The sequence below is a fragment of the Lytechinus variegatus genome, chromosome 5, assembly GCF_018143015.1.
Source record: "Lytechinus variegatus isolate NC3 chromosome 5, Lvar_3.0, whole genome shotgun sequence".
NCBI classification, from domain to species: domain Eukaryota; kingdom Metazoa; phylum Echinodermata; class Echinoidea; order Temnopleuroida; family Toxopneustidae; genus Lytechinus; species Lytechinus variegatus.
In genome coordinates, this window is record NC_054744.1 from 28,881,645 (window position 1) to 28,898,668 (window position 17,024).

Consider the following 17,024-nt stretch of genomic DNA (forward strand, 5'->3'; position numbering starts at 1 on the left):
AGACCCACCTACCAAAATTTGAAGAAAGCGATATGATTACTTGTCTCGACTCAAAGATAGACAATAATTATAATGGGCATATTAGTGTGTATAACTTTAGGTAGCCCGGCCTTTGAGCCCCTCCTCCAAACGTACAACCATGACAACATAACTTAATAACAAGAATGCTGAATACCTTCAACATTTGACACATTGCTTTTGATTTTGCATCACTGCCAGTCATGATGAATCCAAATTTAATGGATTCAGGGTCATATTTTCTTACAGTTACATTAAGAGACTCGTCAATTTGTTTCCTCCTCGCCCTTTTTAAATCGCTTTAAAAAAAGGTCCATTTTGATGAAAGTATGTTTGGCATGAAATTTGAACACAAAGCCCTGAAGCACGTTCGAAACAAACAGTTCAAGAACTAACTGCATTCGCAAAGGTCCAGTAAATGGACGACAATAAATTATTAAACTAAATTCTACACAATATGCATACATGATAAGGTTCACATCAAAGTAAATATAATAATAAAAAAAAGGTTCACATCAAAGTTAGATCGAAACCATCATAATCTGTATGCATATTGCAACATGCATAAAGCATGCTTTAGCTTTGTTTGACCCACGTAGACCAATCAAACATAACATATTTTGGCTGCCGGACAGGTCCAGGTCTGTGAAACATACTATAGTTTTTCCCCCATTTTTTTTTCTTCCTCTGGGCATATTAGTGAATAGTGTGTATAACTTTAGGTAGCCCGGCCTTTGAGCCCCTCCTCCAAACGTATACAACCATGACAACATAACTTAAGAATGCTGAATACCTTCAACATTTGACACATTGCTTTTGATTTTGCATCACTGCCAGTCATGATGAATCCAAATTCAATGGATTCAGGGTCATATTTTCTTACAGTTACATAAAGAGACTCGTCAATTTGTTTCCTCCTCGCCCTTTTTAAATCGCTTTAAAAAAAGGTCCATTTTGATGAAAGCATGTTTCGCATGAAATTTGAACACAAAGCCCTGAAGCACGTTCGAAACATACAGTTCAAGAACTAACTGCATTTGCAAAGGTCCGGCATATGGACAACAATAAATTATTTAACTAAATTCTACACAATATGCAATTATGCATACATGATAAGGTTCACATCAAAGTTAGGTCGAAACATTCATTATCTGTATGCATATTGCAACATGCATAAAGCATGCTTTAGTTTTGTTTGACCCACGTAGACCGATCAAACATAACATATTTTGGCTGCCGGACAGGTCCAGGTCTGTGAAGCATACTATAGTTTAACCACATTGTTGGCTTTTTTAGGACAAGGATGACCATTGGTCAACTCTAGGTGATCTTAAAGGGGAAGTTCACCCTGAATTAAAGTTCAAAGTTTTGCCTTTTGGATTTGTGAGGTCATGAACGAGCAGCTGCTTCATGTGTTATGTAATATAAAATGCAGGAATTTCAAATTTTGTATGGTTCCTGATGACTTAATTTTGTTTTCTATTCATGATCGGGTGTGAAATGATTTGTCTATTGATATACATGTACAAAAGGTACAGTGAAAACCATTTTCAATTTTCTGAGAAAATGACATTTCTTTGATTTTTTACCATTCGCTATGTATGTATGCTACTCGCATATGATGTCACAAATCAAATAATTGAAATTCTAATAACTTTTTAATTATTTGATGAATTTTTCTCAAACCTTCAGCAATATTTTTTATTATTTTTTTCTGCTATTTTTACAATAAACTTTTTGTCAGGGTGAACTTCCCCTTTAAAAATACAATGGCCTGGTATTTTTCAAATATAGGTCACTCACAAGAAGGGCTGTGTGTAGTCTGTAGGCACAGACCTTGATTGAAACTCTTATCAACAAGTGAGTCTTTACACAAGAAAGTGAGTCTTCACACAAGACTAGCACATGTAAAACTTGTTGTTTCAATTGAGCGAGAGGGCATTCAGTACACAAGTCATTGTAGGCTGTGTATTTAGACCACTTAAACTCCAGTGATGACTGAGAGTTTGCATAGCGGATTATGCTTTGTGTGTGTGTGTGTGTGTGTGTGTTGAACTGTCTTTCCATTGGCCTGTACACTGTAAACCAGTTCATGATACAAATAGGCATGTTTGCATTTATACAAATGTAGTTGACCCTGTACTTAAATTGTAACTGAGAAATTGATTTTTGAATGTAGGACATGTACATGTACATGTACCTTGGGTTTTATTGCAATTTTACATGCAAACAAGTTTTATGATTATTTCTGTGGCTTCTTCAATGACCCTGTAGCTTTCATGAATTCTTGATTTTGCCAATCAGCCCACCTAATGAATATTCACGAAGACATGGGTAGAACTGTTTCACCAGAATAATGCAAATCCTTAAAATTCAATAACTTCTTTATTGTTTTTCCGATTTTAATGAAATTTTCAGCATTTTGCTAAATTTGCTGGAGCTGTAAATTTTACTCTATTTATTTGACAATAAATATCTTCAGCCCGGAGCATCCCTTTATAAAGCTTCATCATGTTTTGCAGTTCAGATGACTTTGTGTGTTTGTACATGTACTCCACATACTGTACAATGCCTACTAATTTGCATTTGATCTGAAGTGAGCTGATATAAACCACTGTTTGAATCAGTGGAATGAGCCGTCAGATTATAATGGATTATGTTGATGGAGGTCCCCCATAAACATTTTACTACACTAAATATAGTGCAGTGGCTTGCTTCCTACTCTGACTGCCCTGTCATTCAGTGAAATGCCCTGGATTGCTACCCTGCTGAATCCCCAGGTCAGGATATATACATTGTACATGTACATTTAGTTGGGTTCGTAGTATACACAGGCAAATCATATTGGAGACAGCATTGGGCCTATATGTGAAAGGTGTATTATACAGTACCCTGTTTACTTGTATGGAAGCCTAGGCCTACAGGTATTGTTCTACAGTGTGTGTTTTGATATGTAAAACATTCGATCCAGGGACGTGCATTTATGAGCAAAATGCACATCAATCATTTTTTTTTTACAATAATCAGTAGGGCCTGTTATGCATGAGCTCAATTAATATTGTTCAGTCTTTTCACTTTCGGTGCTGGTATTGCCAATTGTGTTTAGTTTTTATAATTTTGTACCATTCTTGTGTGTCTACAGGCCTACATATTGTATGACTTTATTTTTTGGGTAAATAGTAAAATACATTGTATACATGTATGTATGATGCATCCATCCTTGGTGCCATTGGTGGATCAGGGGGGGGGGGGCAAAGCTGGCCCATGTCCCCCTTTTGAAAGTGATGAACTATTCATTTGCTTGTCAAATTTTTCCTCAGGGAAAATGTGCCCCCCCCCCCTTTTGGAAATTCCTGGATCCAAATTTCTGTTTAATACCAGTATGTAACTAGATCTAGAAATAGATCTCGGAGAGTACAGACTTTTTCATGAAATCTTGATTTACTGTGCACAGCTACATTCATTTTTAAAAGTGCAAAACAAACCTCCAAGGTGAATTAATAGAGGGAAGTCGAGGTCACAGGAGCACTTCCCCTTCCACAGCTTTCTGACAAGCAAAAAAAAAAAAAAAATGAACATCTTCACTCCGGGAGAGCTTTCCCCTGTTCAAAGAAATTGTGACAGGTAGTAGAGAAAAGTATCTCCCTTTGGGTCTATGTTTGGTTGTACTTTTAGAAGGGTACTGAGGTAAAAAAAAATCCCCCAAAACACACACAATAGAAACTTTTAGAGAAGTTATTCATGAGGGGGCTGCAGTGATACCTGGTACAGTATAGCGTAAGAAATATCATATGTGGCAAGACTACTAACAATGGGTGCTTTGCACAGGTCTATGCCCTCTCATCTTTCCTTAGTCATTTACTTTACGGAATATCATTTAGTACTGATTTTTAGTTTGAAAAACTGACAACGGTTGCCAGATTTTCGTTGATGATAAGAAGACAATGATAGATGAGAGGTATTAATGGTGGGTAGTTGAAGTAACATTTGTAGTCCTGCCGCATCGGACTTAGGCCGTGTTTATGCTTCCACTTTTCAGGCCAGAATCAGCGTTTCCAAACGTGATTAGTCCAAAACACGGTTGCGTCCATGCTTACTTTCATTTAAACGCTGTTTCAAAACGCCGATCGTAAACTCACAAAAAGGTGCGTTTGTAAACGTCGTTTGACCAGAATCAGGCTTTCTGGGGAAGCATAAACAGAACCACGATCGTAAACGTGTTTAAATGACGTCATTTGGTACATGCTTCCGGTGAGATGAAAATCCGCGGGCAAATACAGTCGTATTGCTCCATGTTATCTCTACGTAATAACAACAATCGGGAAAAAAGACTTTCGAAAAAAGGCGCGCCCAATTTGACCTCGCTTTACGATGCGAAGCCAGCTGGAGATTATGATTTGCTCTGAAAAGTGAAGCATAAACATCACTTCCATAACCACGTTTACGATCGGCGTTTTGAATCGACGTTTGAAATCGCTGGTTCTGTCCTCGCAACGGAAGCATAAACACACCCTTAGTTTAATCAGGGCTCGACATTAGCAGTGGCCCGGTGGCCGGGGCAACCAAAGATGAGAGTCGGGCCACCAAAATTTTGTAAAAGCCAACACTTGGTGGCCCGGTTCGGCTACCAAAGTTTTGATAAATTGTAATGTTTCTATTGTTTTAGGGCCACCAAAAATATGAAATTGATGATTTTGGTAGATTGTTTGGGCCACCAAGAAAAAAAGTTAGTGTGGAGCCTTGGTTTAATACAATATCAATATGTTTTTATGAAAGCCTAGATAGCTGCAGCCTCCCCCTACATGTAGATTAAAGGGGTATAATTCTAGCCCTGAAACATCACTGTATGTTGCAAATGTACACGTAGTGACATGTAGTTTTTATTTTTTATTATTTCTTCTACAGGATGGCGGCTCATTAGATCAAGTTATGAAGTCAGCACCACATGGGAGAATACCAGAAAATATCCTTGGCAAGGTCACAGTTGCAGTAAGTGTTATATTCTATATCCCCACTCAACTTTATTTCTGTTAATATGATATGATATGTATTTTTTTCCTTTTAATTTGGTTCATCTATAAAGAGAAAGCTTTGGTTTGCACTGCTTTGCAATAATCATCGTCTACCGGTATTAAACATTTTTAAAAGAATTTTTTTTTCCAAAATTGAAATTATGCAATCCAGCTTTGAATCTGAGTCTATGTGCAACCAAAAGTTTACAAAGTAGCCTTGAGAAATACAAAATTTTGATTGATATCCTCGTAGGAACATCTCTATTTATATTTGGAGGTTTTGTCACCTCATAATGTTGAAGCACAAAGTACCCCTGGCTTGAATATTTCTGGTCACACATAAAAAGGAGTCAATTTGCTGTTAAAGGTAAAATACCAGTTGTGGTAACGATATCAAAATGAGTTAGTACAGAATCCAATGAAATGACCACCAAAGTGTCTGTTTGTATAAATAAAAAAAATATGTGCCAAAGGATTCTGGAAGAAATTGTGTAATTGCTGAGAAATTAGCAAATAAGCACAGGATTCGGGTCAAGCGTCGGGCCGACATTCAAAGCAATTAAAATACACTGTCCCATGTGCGCTTATCTGTGTTGATGATCTTCAATTTGAACATTTTTTAGCGTAGATTTCAAGATTTCACAAAGATTAGTTTATGTAACTGTACCAGATCTAGATCCTCGATGATATTCTGACAATTAAGCCTGGTTTTACAGACTTTCTCATGTAATCAGTGTTTACTGAAAGTACTGGCATTTCTTTTTAATGCCTGCTGCCAACACTTGTCTGTGAAACTGCTATTGCCTACATTACACTTTTTAATGTCTGTGAGTTTGTATGTGTTGTTGAACAGCTGCATTCGTTTTAGGAAAGAAATAAAATATATGTTTCAAGAAATTAAAATGATAACAATAATTTTTGCTTGTTTTTTCAGGTGTTAAAAGGGCTTAGTTATTTAAGAGATGTTCACGACATTATGCACAGAGGTAAGTTTTTTTTATTTGTTTAGAAGTGAAAAAAAACCTCATTTGGACATGGTGTGGCAAAGAGTAAAGCCTTACTTTTCACTTTTTGGATGGAACACCCTATCAGCAAATGCTGTTATTTTTTTGAAGGGGTCCATAAACTTTGCAGCTCTGTTTTGGGAATTTGTTGTGAGGTTGAAATTTGAATTCATGATCAAAGTTGCCAAAATGCCATCCCAGGCCCCATGAAAGCTTTAGTAGTTGATTGTGGGGCTGGTTTCTGTGATTGATTGCATCGATTATTGTGTTTGATCAATTGTGAATATCAGCCTGGTGTGTTGGCTCAATTGGTAGAGCGTCCGTCTCACAATCTGGAGGTTGGGAGTTCAAACCCCGGCTGCGTCAGACCAAAAGACGTTGAAAGATGGGAGTTGCTACGTCGATCTGGCTCTACACAGTGGCTGCCAGGCCAACGATTAATTGGGCAAAGAGAATTCAGAGTATTTCTCATTTCGTTTTGAAAAATAAAGTATGGAATGGATTTTCATTTTCTTGATCAATTGCTAAGTCTAGATGTTTAAAGCCCCGGAAGTTGGAAGATATCGATCAATATCACTATAAATTGAAGTGTGAATCCTTCTCATCATATGATCAATATTTGTGAGCTTTATGACCAACACTTGAGAGTGTGTGGTTCATATTACACTACATGTACTTTATATCCTGTATGATGATTGGTTCAACTCGCATCGTGTGACTACTAGCAGATTCTAGCTCCGATGTGAATGATGACAACAAAACACTAATGAAGAAAATTTGCTTTGCCAAGGTGTCAATGATTGAAAGGTGAAAAAGATAGTAATTGCCAGTCCAACCTTGGATAAATAATTCCCCACTATTCTTTCTCAAAGCCTGATACATTTGTATAAATTACCCCAGTGATTTGAAATGAATTTCTGTGTTGCCATGAGTCACTTACAGTGCACACACTATGTATGGGACTGTACACAAATATTTGGCCCAGACGTTTTAGTTTTTTCTCATAATTTAAAGATAAATTCCAGTTGTGGTAGCGATTTCAAAATGAGTTAGTACAGAATCCAATGAAATGACCACCAAAGTGTCTGTTTGTATAAATAAAAAATATGTGCCAAAGGATTCTACATGTAGAAGAAATTGTGTAATTGCTGGGAAAATAGCAAATAAGCACGGGATTTGGGTCAAGCGTCGGGCCGACATTCAAAGCAATAATAAACCACTGTCCCACGTGTGCTTATCTGTGTTGGTGATCTTCAGTGTGAACATTTTTCAGCGTAGATTTCAAGATTTCACAAAGTTCAGTTTATGTAATTGTACCAGATCTAGATCCTCGATGATGTAGTGACAATTAGGCTTGGTTTCACACACTTTCTCATGAAATCAGTGTTTACTGCAACTACTTTCATTTATCTTTGCTATCCTTTGAGCAATCCAACAGTTATGGTTATTAATCCCCTGCTCCTCTAAAAAAAAATCATTTTTTGTGTGTTTTGGCTAGGATCATGACCAAAATAGATTGTCATGTAAATTAGAAAATACATTCACTAGCCCTGTCCTCTTTTTCTTGTACACCATCCCCACACAATATTTTTTTTTCAAATTTGAGGGGGATTAACTAAACTTTGAAAGACTATAATCTACTTTATCCGGAAATGAAAATGTATCAAATTATTCCTGTTCCATGAAATTCTGTGAATTAAACAAATTATTTCTTCAAATACATGTATGCCAATCTTGTTTTTCAGTTAGCATAATTTGCTTTGATAATTAGAACCACATTACAAAATGTATTTTGAAATGTTTTGCATCTGATTGTGATATTTCTTGAGTTCCTTTTCCTTTTTTGTTTGATGTGACTGATTTTAATGAAAGTGTTTCTGGCTTGGCCAGCATGATATTGCTCGTTTGTAAGTGATATCGTGGGAAGTTTTCTTTCTCATTGCCTGAAATTCTTGAATTTATAGTTGGTCTGCTTTCACCTTACCATCCCAGAGTTTCCATGGATAAAATTGTAAAAATTAAATGGAAAGATACTGTGTAAGGTGATGGAATGAAAGCTGAATTAAATTGTGATGTTTTCTCAGTTTGTAGAGCCAAAACATAGCTCTAAAATCTCTGATTTTGCCTTCACTATACTATTTGTGGTGTCACAAGAAGTGTAGGCATAGAACTGAAAAATCTAACAATTTCACTGTACATGGTTTTCATTTGTTACTATGGCGATCAGTACCTGTTGTATCAACAGCTAATATTGCTGCCTTTTATTTCTCAAGTGATGGATGGAAAATTTTTACTATTTTGTAAGAATATATTTCAGTATCATTGTTTTTTCTGCTCCCACATTACATTATGCATGGGACTGATATCATTGATTGATGCTATAAAAAGGGGGTGTATTGTTTTATTCATAGGAATGAAATCAGAAGCCTGCAGGCTTGATTTCACACTTTAGGCATATTCAAGTTCAATAGTATTTGATGTTGTGATAATGGTACCGGTAGTAGATATTACAATGACTGTCCTTCAGTATTCTGTACTTGTACAGTGTATTTCTTAGAAAATGACAAGACTTTTCTTTATCCTTTGAAACTACCACTTAATTTGTCTTACAACTAGAGTTCTTATTCTAGTTCTTTCTGGGGTTTGTTTTACTAGTGATTTTTTTATTTGGAAATATAATGTTTAAAAAATTCCTGATGAAATAAGCCCTGTTAAACAAAGCTCAACAACTTTTAAAGGTCAAGTCCACCCCAGGAAAGTGTTGATTTGAGTCCGGGTGAAGATAGAGAAAAAAAAAAAAAAACGTAACGCTGCAAATTTCATCGAAATTTGATGTAAAATAGAAAGTTATGACATTTTGAAGTTTGGCTTTATATTTCACAAAACACAACTCAGCAGTATGCAAATGAGAGAGTTGATGACGTCCATCACTCACCATTTCTTTTGTTTTTTATTGTTTGAATTATACAATATTTCAATTTTTACAGAAAGGAGCAAGTTATCTTAACCATAAACTGTTAAAATAATGGTAATTCTACATGTTCAGGGAGAAATGAGAAATAAAACGTTGTTTCACTTGACAAGGAGGTGAAAATAAGAATATTTCATATAATAAAAATACAAAAGAAATAGTGAGTGGGTGACGTCATCAGTCTGCCAATTTGCATACCGACCAGGATGCGCATATATTCTGTATTTGAAATTAAGCGAAACTTTGAAATGTCATAACTTTCTTATTTTACATCCGATTTTGATGAAATTTTCAGTGTTTTGCTTGTTGGGTTTTTCTCCTTTTTTTAAAATCAACTTTTTGTTGGGGTGGACTTGTCCTTTAAGCATCTACAGGCATTTATTCATGCTGACACAATATCTTCTCTCTTTATTTCTTCTATTATTTTTATATTTTCTTTCTTTCTTTCTTTGTCTTTCTTTCTTTCTTTCTTTCATTTTTTCTTTCTTTCTTTTAAACATTACAGTGTACATGTATGATATTTTTAAAAAGACTTTACTGTCTCAAAGTTCTCTACCATTAATTCTAAATTGGCTTTGAAATGTTTCTCAAACTGCCTACATGTAAAAGAAAAACCATAATGGGAACATTCCGTTCATTTTTTTCAAACACATTTTTAGGATGATCCATGAGTCAAGTAATCAACCTACATTATCATAAGCATTTTTTTTTCAAACCAGAATATGCAAACATTAACATGGTGTAATTTCCAAGAGGTAAATTTTGTCAAAGTTCTGAGGTCCCAATAGATTTGACTTGGACAGATTAATATATAAACCTCAAATCTATTTATAAATTGTTTGAATTCATGTTATAAATATGGAAGTGCTTTCATTTTCTTTACAAACAGAAGGGGCGTGTTACAAAATTTTCAAAGAATTTGTCACCATCTTCAGTTATTACAAGAATGGTTTTTGTAGGTGTATTATATGATATCATTCATATCAATATCCAAACTCAGATACGTAATGCAGGTCATTAAAAATAAAAAGAAATGGGAGTCCACCCCTACTTAATGTAACAGTAAACCTCTCAATTCTACTCATCCGCCCACGGACAATCTCCATCTTTCATACTGTACATCTAAAGGTCCACACAAATGCTGGTACATCTACATGTAGATGTGTGTGTCATCATGGTTCATTTTTACATTTGCTTACAAAAGATCAGAACTAAATCTAAAAAAAAAGATTCTGTTTTTTTGAGTGGGAGTTTTCTGATAAAGTACAGCAAGGAAATGGGCTGGGGGATTTACTTAAAAAGTAAGATCTTTGGTATGCATATTGTTTGTATCCACCCACATATTTTCAAAGGCATGGATTAGAGTTGAAATGTATGTAGTCTAAATTAATATGGTCGAGGGATAATTTGTTTCTTCAATTTGACATTTATTGATCTTACAGGGATACTTTTATAAAACTACTGAATTTTAGACAAATCACATCTACTCCAGGAGTCCCATGTACAATATCTAGTTAAAGGATCATTTTCATCATCAGAAAATAGGGCAAGACCACTTTTCAAAGGGGCACTACTTTATATTACAGCACAATCTGGTAACTTTAAAAGGGCTGAAAAAATACCTTTGGGTGGAGAAAGGGGCATTGAGGCCAATCATTAAAAGGACAAGTCCACCCCAACAAAAAGTTGATTTGAGAATAAAAAGAGAAAAATCCAACAAGCATAACACTGAAAATTTCAAGAAACATTTAAAAGTTATGCTTAATTTCACAAGAGAGTAAATATGCACATCCCGGTCAGTATGCAAGTGAGGGAACTGATGCCATCACTCACTATTTCTTTTGTATTTTATTATGAGAAATATTCTAATTTTCTCCTCATTGCCCTGTCAAAAAAACTTTTATTTTTCCCTTAACATGTGGAATTACAATTGTTTATTAAACGTTTTATGGTTCAGTCAAGTTGGCTCTTGTTAAATCTGTAAAAATTGAAATATTGCATATAACTGTTTTCACAAAATGTTGCTAAACTTTAAAATTCAATAACTTTGTTATTTGTTATCCGATTTTGATGAAATTTTTGGCATTTTGTTCTGTGAATTTTACTCTATTTAATCAGATATGAATATTTTCAGCCAGGATGTTAGCCTATTGTTATCACAGCTTCTCCAGGCTGTCAATCAGTGAATATTAGATCTGAAAGGGGAGTGAATGAGGCCGTTCTCATTACGCTTTCTAAAACTAGTTTACTGGAAACCGATTCAGGAAACCAGTTTGGAAGATCGCTTTGCTAGCGTTCCCACTTGATAACACGAAAGTGGTTTTCAAAATCACTTCACGTAAAGCGCTCTTGTTGCTATGGAAACGCTCTCAGTGGGGTGACACGTTTCGCGCGAAATTCGAAACCGCAGCATAGGCATTCTACACCTGTCGTGCGGACTGCATACATGTATAACTGTTTTGTTAAAATTAAGTAAAACTTGAAAATGTCATAACTTTCTTATTTTACATACAATTTTGATGAAATTTTCAGTGTTGCGTGTATGCTTGTTGGATTTGTCCCTTTTTATTCAAATCAAGTTTTTGTAGGGGTGAACTTTTCCTTTTAATGATTTACATGTATGACAAGGGGCAAGGACAACTTTCCCATAGACCGTCAGGGATTCCCCTGGGGCAGTAATCTAAATATAACTGAGGTAGTATTGAAATTTGTTCTAAATGTCCACATGAAAGAAAAATGTAATATGAAGTGAAACTTTTGAAAAGAAAGACATTTTTGCCATTTGATGTAGAAATGCATCACTATGACATCACATATGCGGCCAATTTGAAGTCTCCATGGATATAGTGATTACCAATATTACTTTCTTATTATTTGTCCGATTTTGTTCAAACTTTTACATTTCAGCGTTTATTATCCTTTTTCCTCCCCTTTAATGTTTGAAAAAATCATTGTCTTGAAGAATCTGTAAAAGGTAGACCCTTTTTATTCAAAGCAACATGATTCTTAGAAAAAACCTCAATTGACAGAGACCAAGTGTACATGTACATGTAGGCATGTAGCACATGTGTACATCTAGCATTGTAGTACAAGTCTATACTGGGAAGAAGTTTAAATGGAATCGCCTACGCACTATTAAATATTGCCTGACAAACATGAATTGGATAGTAATCTATATCTCACAACATTCCATGTGATTCACGATATACTACTACCAGTATCTCCCCCACTCAAAGACCATTCATTCATAATATTCATTTCCAAGGGCATGGCACATGTTCAGGAGTAATGCCAAGTCCCACCCACGTCTCCTGTGTATTGATTTGGAATTCAGTATGAAAAAGTCCTTTAAGTATTTACTTTCATTTTCCATACTTTGATAAAGGTCTATTTGCCTACAATTGTAAGCTATTTGAAGTGTCTTTTAATATAGATTCAAGTTTGAAAGGATTTTGATACCATACTACAGTTTATAGGGATTTTAATCGAGAAAGCAGAATGGCAAGGTTGGGATATGATATTGGGAGAAGTAGGGCGAAGGGTTTTTTCAGATTAAAGATAAAGGTATAAGCTCTAGGCAACTTGTCATTTACCCAATTTCCCCACTCCACAAAAAGCAAATTTTCTCCAGTGTAATGTAATCCAGTATTCAGTAAATGATATTGAATTTCATAATTGCAGAGTACCTTGGAAAATAATATCCCTCTCATTTTGTCTTATTTTCATGTTTTTATCATCAATTAGAATTAAACAGCTACAGTTGAATTGGTATAGGAATTGATTGTCCCCCATGGCGGGGCCAAAACTGTATGTCTAATATGATTACAAACTTTCCTGCAGAAATTGATATAAATTCAAAGGATTTGATGAGGGAGTGAAATCTAATAATAAAAGAAAGAAGTGCACTAAAAATCTATAAAAGCATTGCTGCTTTGTCCACTGGCCTAAATGTTGGGCAGATACTGACCAATTGCCATAGGGGCGATGGGTGTTGGCCAACTGCCAATGCATATCAGAGGTCGTGTGGAGGGGGGGGGGGGGAAGGGGCACAAATACAAAACTAACACAAAGAAAGAAATTTCATTAATCAGGAGCAATGACTGCCAAAAGATGAAATGGGTAGGCCTACATTTTCACCACTATCCTGGTCCTGGATGCTGTTGCACCTTCATGTAGGTCTATTTGTATACACTGATGCCAACATTGCATCACATGTGCAGAATGCAGAATCCAAATTTAAGCAGTGACATTGTCATTACTGAATCGATTGATGATGGAAATAGATATTGGTGAACTCTGACCTCTGTGATATAAGCCAATTAGGACTTGGCTACCTGTTTATTGCATCAAAGTAATTTGATGCTTCACTTAACCCACAGCCTGATGAACGGAATGATTTCATTTCAGTCAGATTCCAGACTGCTCAGACGTAAATTATGTAAATATGTATTTGTTGAGTGCTGTTTAAAGGGAAAGTCCACCCCAACAAAAAGCTGATTTGAATAAAAAGAGACAAGCATAGTACTGAAAATTTCATTAAAATAGGATTTAAAATAAGATTGTTATGACATGGTATTTTTTTTTGCACAGACAACATAGCTGCTGCTATTAAAATGAGGGAACTGATAACTTCACCCACTTGGCCTGCCATGATTTCTTTTGTATTTTATTCTAAGAAGGATGAAATATTTTAATTTTCTCTTTAAGATATTTATCATACCAAGTGATTGTTTTACACTCTTAGTTTTAAGGATTTACACAAATCCAGATAAGCTCTTATTAGTGACCAGCCAAATATTAGATTTTGATTTAACCATGTGGATTTGAATACAGAGATAAAAAAATTCAATTAAAATCTTTGTGATGTTTAAGATTTATTATGTAAGATTAAAAACAAATCTTATATTCGGCAGGTCACTACTCACAGCCAATCTGAATTTATTTCAAATCCTTGAAATTTTTATACTGTATAGTTTATCGTACAGCAATGCTGTTTTCGCCCTCTTTTCACAATCAGTCTTACTTCTGACTGTCACCGCCAACCCATCTTTCTAATTCTGTTAGTGTCTGACATTATATCAGCAGTTTCTTGAATCAGAACAGGTGTGATACCATCTTCAGATTACATTCCTCTCTCAACTTGTTGGAATCCCCATTCTCCAACAGTGACAGTGATACTGACAAATCTGACTCAAGACTGACAAAAGCTATGATGTTATTACCAGTTACATACCATCGGTTGGTTTGGAGTCGGGTGTGTTGGTGTGACTAGTATTTCATGCAGTGTCACTGTTCAAGTGGAGAAACTGGTAAATTGAAAATTACAGTTTGATGAACTCATTTTACATTTTCCAGGAAGTTCAACATCTCGGCGTAGTTATAACAGAACAAAGGCTTGAGTGAGATATAAAACAACATTTAAAAACTACTGTAACATACAAAGTGACCCCATTAAAGAAATTTTTAAACTTTTAGGTACTCTCCCCAAGAGTAAAAACAGTATGCCATGGTATGTGTGTATTATTGCAGAAATAAAATATATCAATGAATGGATTTATAAGCAATCTCTGGACTTAATGTATGAATCAAGGAATGAATTGATAATAACTGAATAAAAACAGCTAAATACATATGAATCAAAAGTTTAAAAAACATAGATAAACAAAAATGAATAATTAATAAATGAGTGAGTTGTTGAGTGATTGAGTGAGTGAGTGAATGTATGAATTAATAGTAAATAGATGGATGAATGAAAATAAAGAATAAATCTTGAATGAATGAATGGATAAATTAATAAATATAGAAAGAAAACAAAAATTATGTGTTGAAATAAAGAAAAAGCTTGATGAATTTACAAATAAGTGAATAGGGAAATGAAAGCTACAGAAAAGTATACATGTAAAACCCAAAGACTAGACTGGAATTTTGAGAGGAATGGGACAAAATCACTTTCAAAGTTTTTAATTTGATCAAATTTTGTAAAATTTAGTACCAGCAGATTTAGAAATAGCATATCAGGAGTTGGCCCATGAACTTTCTCCATAGAGGCCACCAATTTATGACACCTCTCCTTAACGGGATGATAGAAACCACTGTCTGCTACAAATTGCCAAAACCCTTCCTTTATCCTGATGGCATTTTGATTACAGAGAAATTTGACTGGAATGTGCTTCCTGAGTCAATGTCAAGTCAATAAAAAATGTATTAACAATAATACCACAGATACATGTAGTATTAAAGAGAAATGCCAGTAGTTGCAGTAAACACTGATTTCATGAGAAAGTCTGTAAAACCAGGCTTAATTGTCAGTATATCATCAAGGATCTAGATCTGGTACAGTCACATAAACTGAACTTTGTTAAATCTTGAAATCTACGCTGAAAAATATTCACACTGAAGATCACCAACACAAATAAGTGCACGTGGGACAGTATTATTATTGCTTTGAATGTCGTGCCCGACGCTTTACCTGAATCCTGTGCTTATTTGCTAATTTCTCAGCAATTACACAATTTCTTCCAGAATCCTTTGGCACATACTCTTTATTTATACAAACAGACACTTTGGTGGTCATTTCATTGGATTTTGTACGAACTCATTTTGATATTGTTACCAAAACTGGCATTTACCTTTAAAGGAGACATTGAAATACATTTTATGATCCTTTATTGTGATTCTTGTCGATGGTTGAAGCAACTCTGCTATTTACAAAAGTTTGGAGGCCGATGGATTGATTCTTTGTAAGAATTTGAATTTGAATATTTCCTATTCCAATTAAGCGACCCCCTCTCTTAGCCTAAACCTAGGCAAAGGCTGGGACTAGTCCACCCTGGGAAATTGCTGACTTGAATAAATAGAGAAAAAAAATCAAACTAGCATAGTGCTGAAAATTTCATCAAAATCAGATCAAAGTTATGACATTTTAAAGTTTCGCTGATTTTTCACAAAACAGTGATATGCAGTATTATGCACAGCTACGTGAGTCAGTCGATGATGTCCATCACTCACCTTTTTTTTTTTTTTTTTTTTTTTTTTGAATTAATACAATATTTCATTTTTGTCTCACCTGCGTAGCAGAGTGAGACTATAGGCGCCGCTTTTCTGACGGCGACGACGGCGGCGGCGTCAACATCAAATCTTAACCTGAGGTTAAGTTTTTGAAATTACATCATAACTTAGAAACTATATGGACCTAGTTCATGAAACTTGGCCATAAGGTTAATCAAGTATTACTGAACATCCTATTAGAGTTTCATGTCACATGACCAAGGTCAAAGGTCATTTAGGGTCAATGAACTTAGACCATGTTGTGGGAATCAACATCAAAATCTTAACCTGAGGTAAAGTTTTTGAAATGTCATCATAACTTAGGAAATATATGGACCTAGGTCATTAAACTTGGACATAAGGTTAATCAAGTATCACCAAACATCCTGCATGAGTTTCATGTCACATGACCAAGGTCAAAGGTCATTTGGGGTCAATGAACTTTGGCCGATTTTGGGGTATCTATTGAATTACAATCAAAACTTTAAAAGTTTTTGGATCTGATTCATGAAACTTGGACATAATAGTAATCAAGTATCACTGAGCATCCTGTGCGCATTTTAGGTCACGTGACCAAGGTCAAAGGTCAATGAACTTTGGCCATAATGGGGGTATCTGTTGAATTACCATCATAACTTTGCAAGTTTATTGATCTGACTTTTGAAACTTGGACATAAGAGTAATAAAGTATCACTGAATATCCTGTGCAAGTTTCAGGTCACATGATCAAGGTCAAAGGTCATGTGAGGTCAATGAATTTTGGCCACGTTGGAGTTATTTGTTGAATTACCATCCTATCTCTGTAAGTGTATTGGCCTAGTTCATAAAACGTGGAAATAAGAGTAACCAAGTATCATTGAACATCTTGTGCGAGTTATAGTAGTTTTCAAAGTCAGCAATGCTGCTATGTGGAATCGCGTGATGCAGGGGAGACGGCCAGAGGCATTCCACTTGTTTATAAAATTGACAATA

General features: G+C 35.2%; 1 protein-coding gene across 2 annotated transcripts in view; it reads left to right on the plus strand.

Moving 5' to 3' along the window:
- Window positions 1–17,024, plus strand: part of LOC121415882 (dual specificity mitogen-activated protein kinase kinase 1-like) — a 37,365-nt gene that overhangs the window by 6,663 nt on the left and 13,678 nt on the right. For both annotated transcript variants that reach the window (XM_041609259.1, XM_041609258.1), the window contains exons 4-5: window positions 4,924–5,007; window positions 5,965–6,016. In XM_041609259.1, coding sequence (XP_041465193.1) covers window positions 4,924–5,007; window positions 5,965–6,016 — 136 coding nt within the window. The remainder of the gene's footprint in view (window positions 1–4,923; window positions 5,008–5,964; window positions 6,017–17,024) is intronic.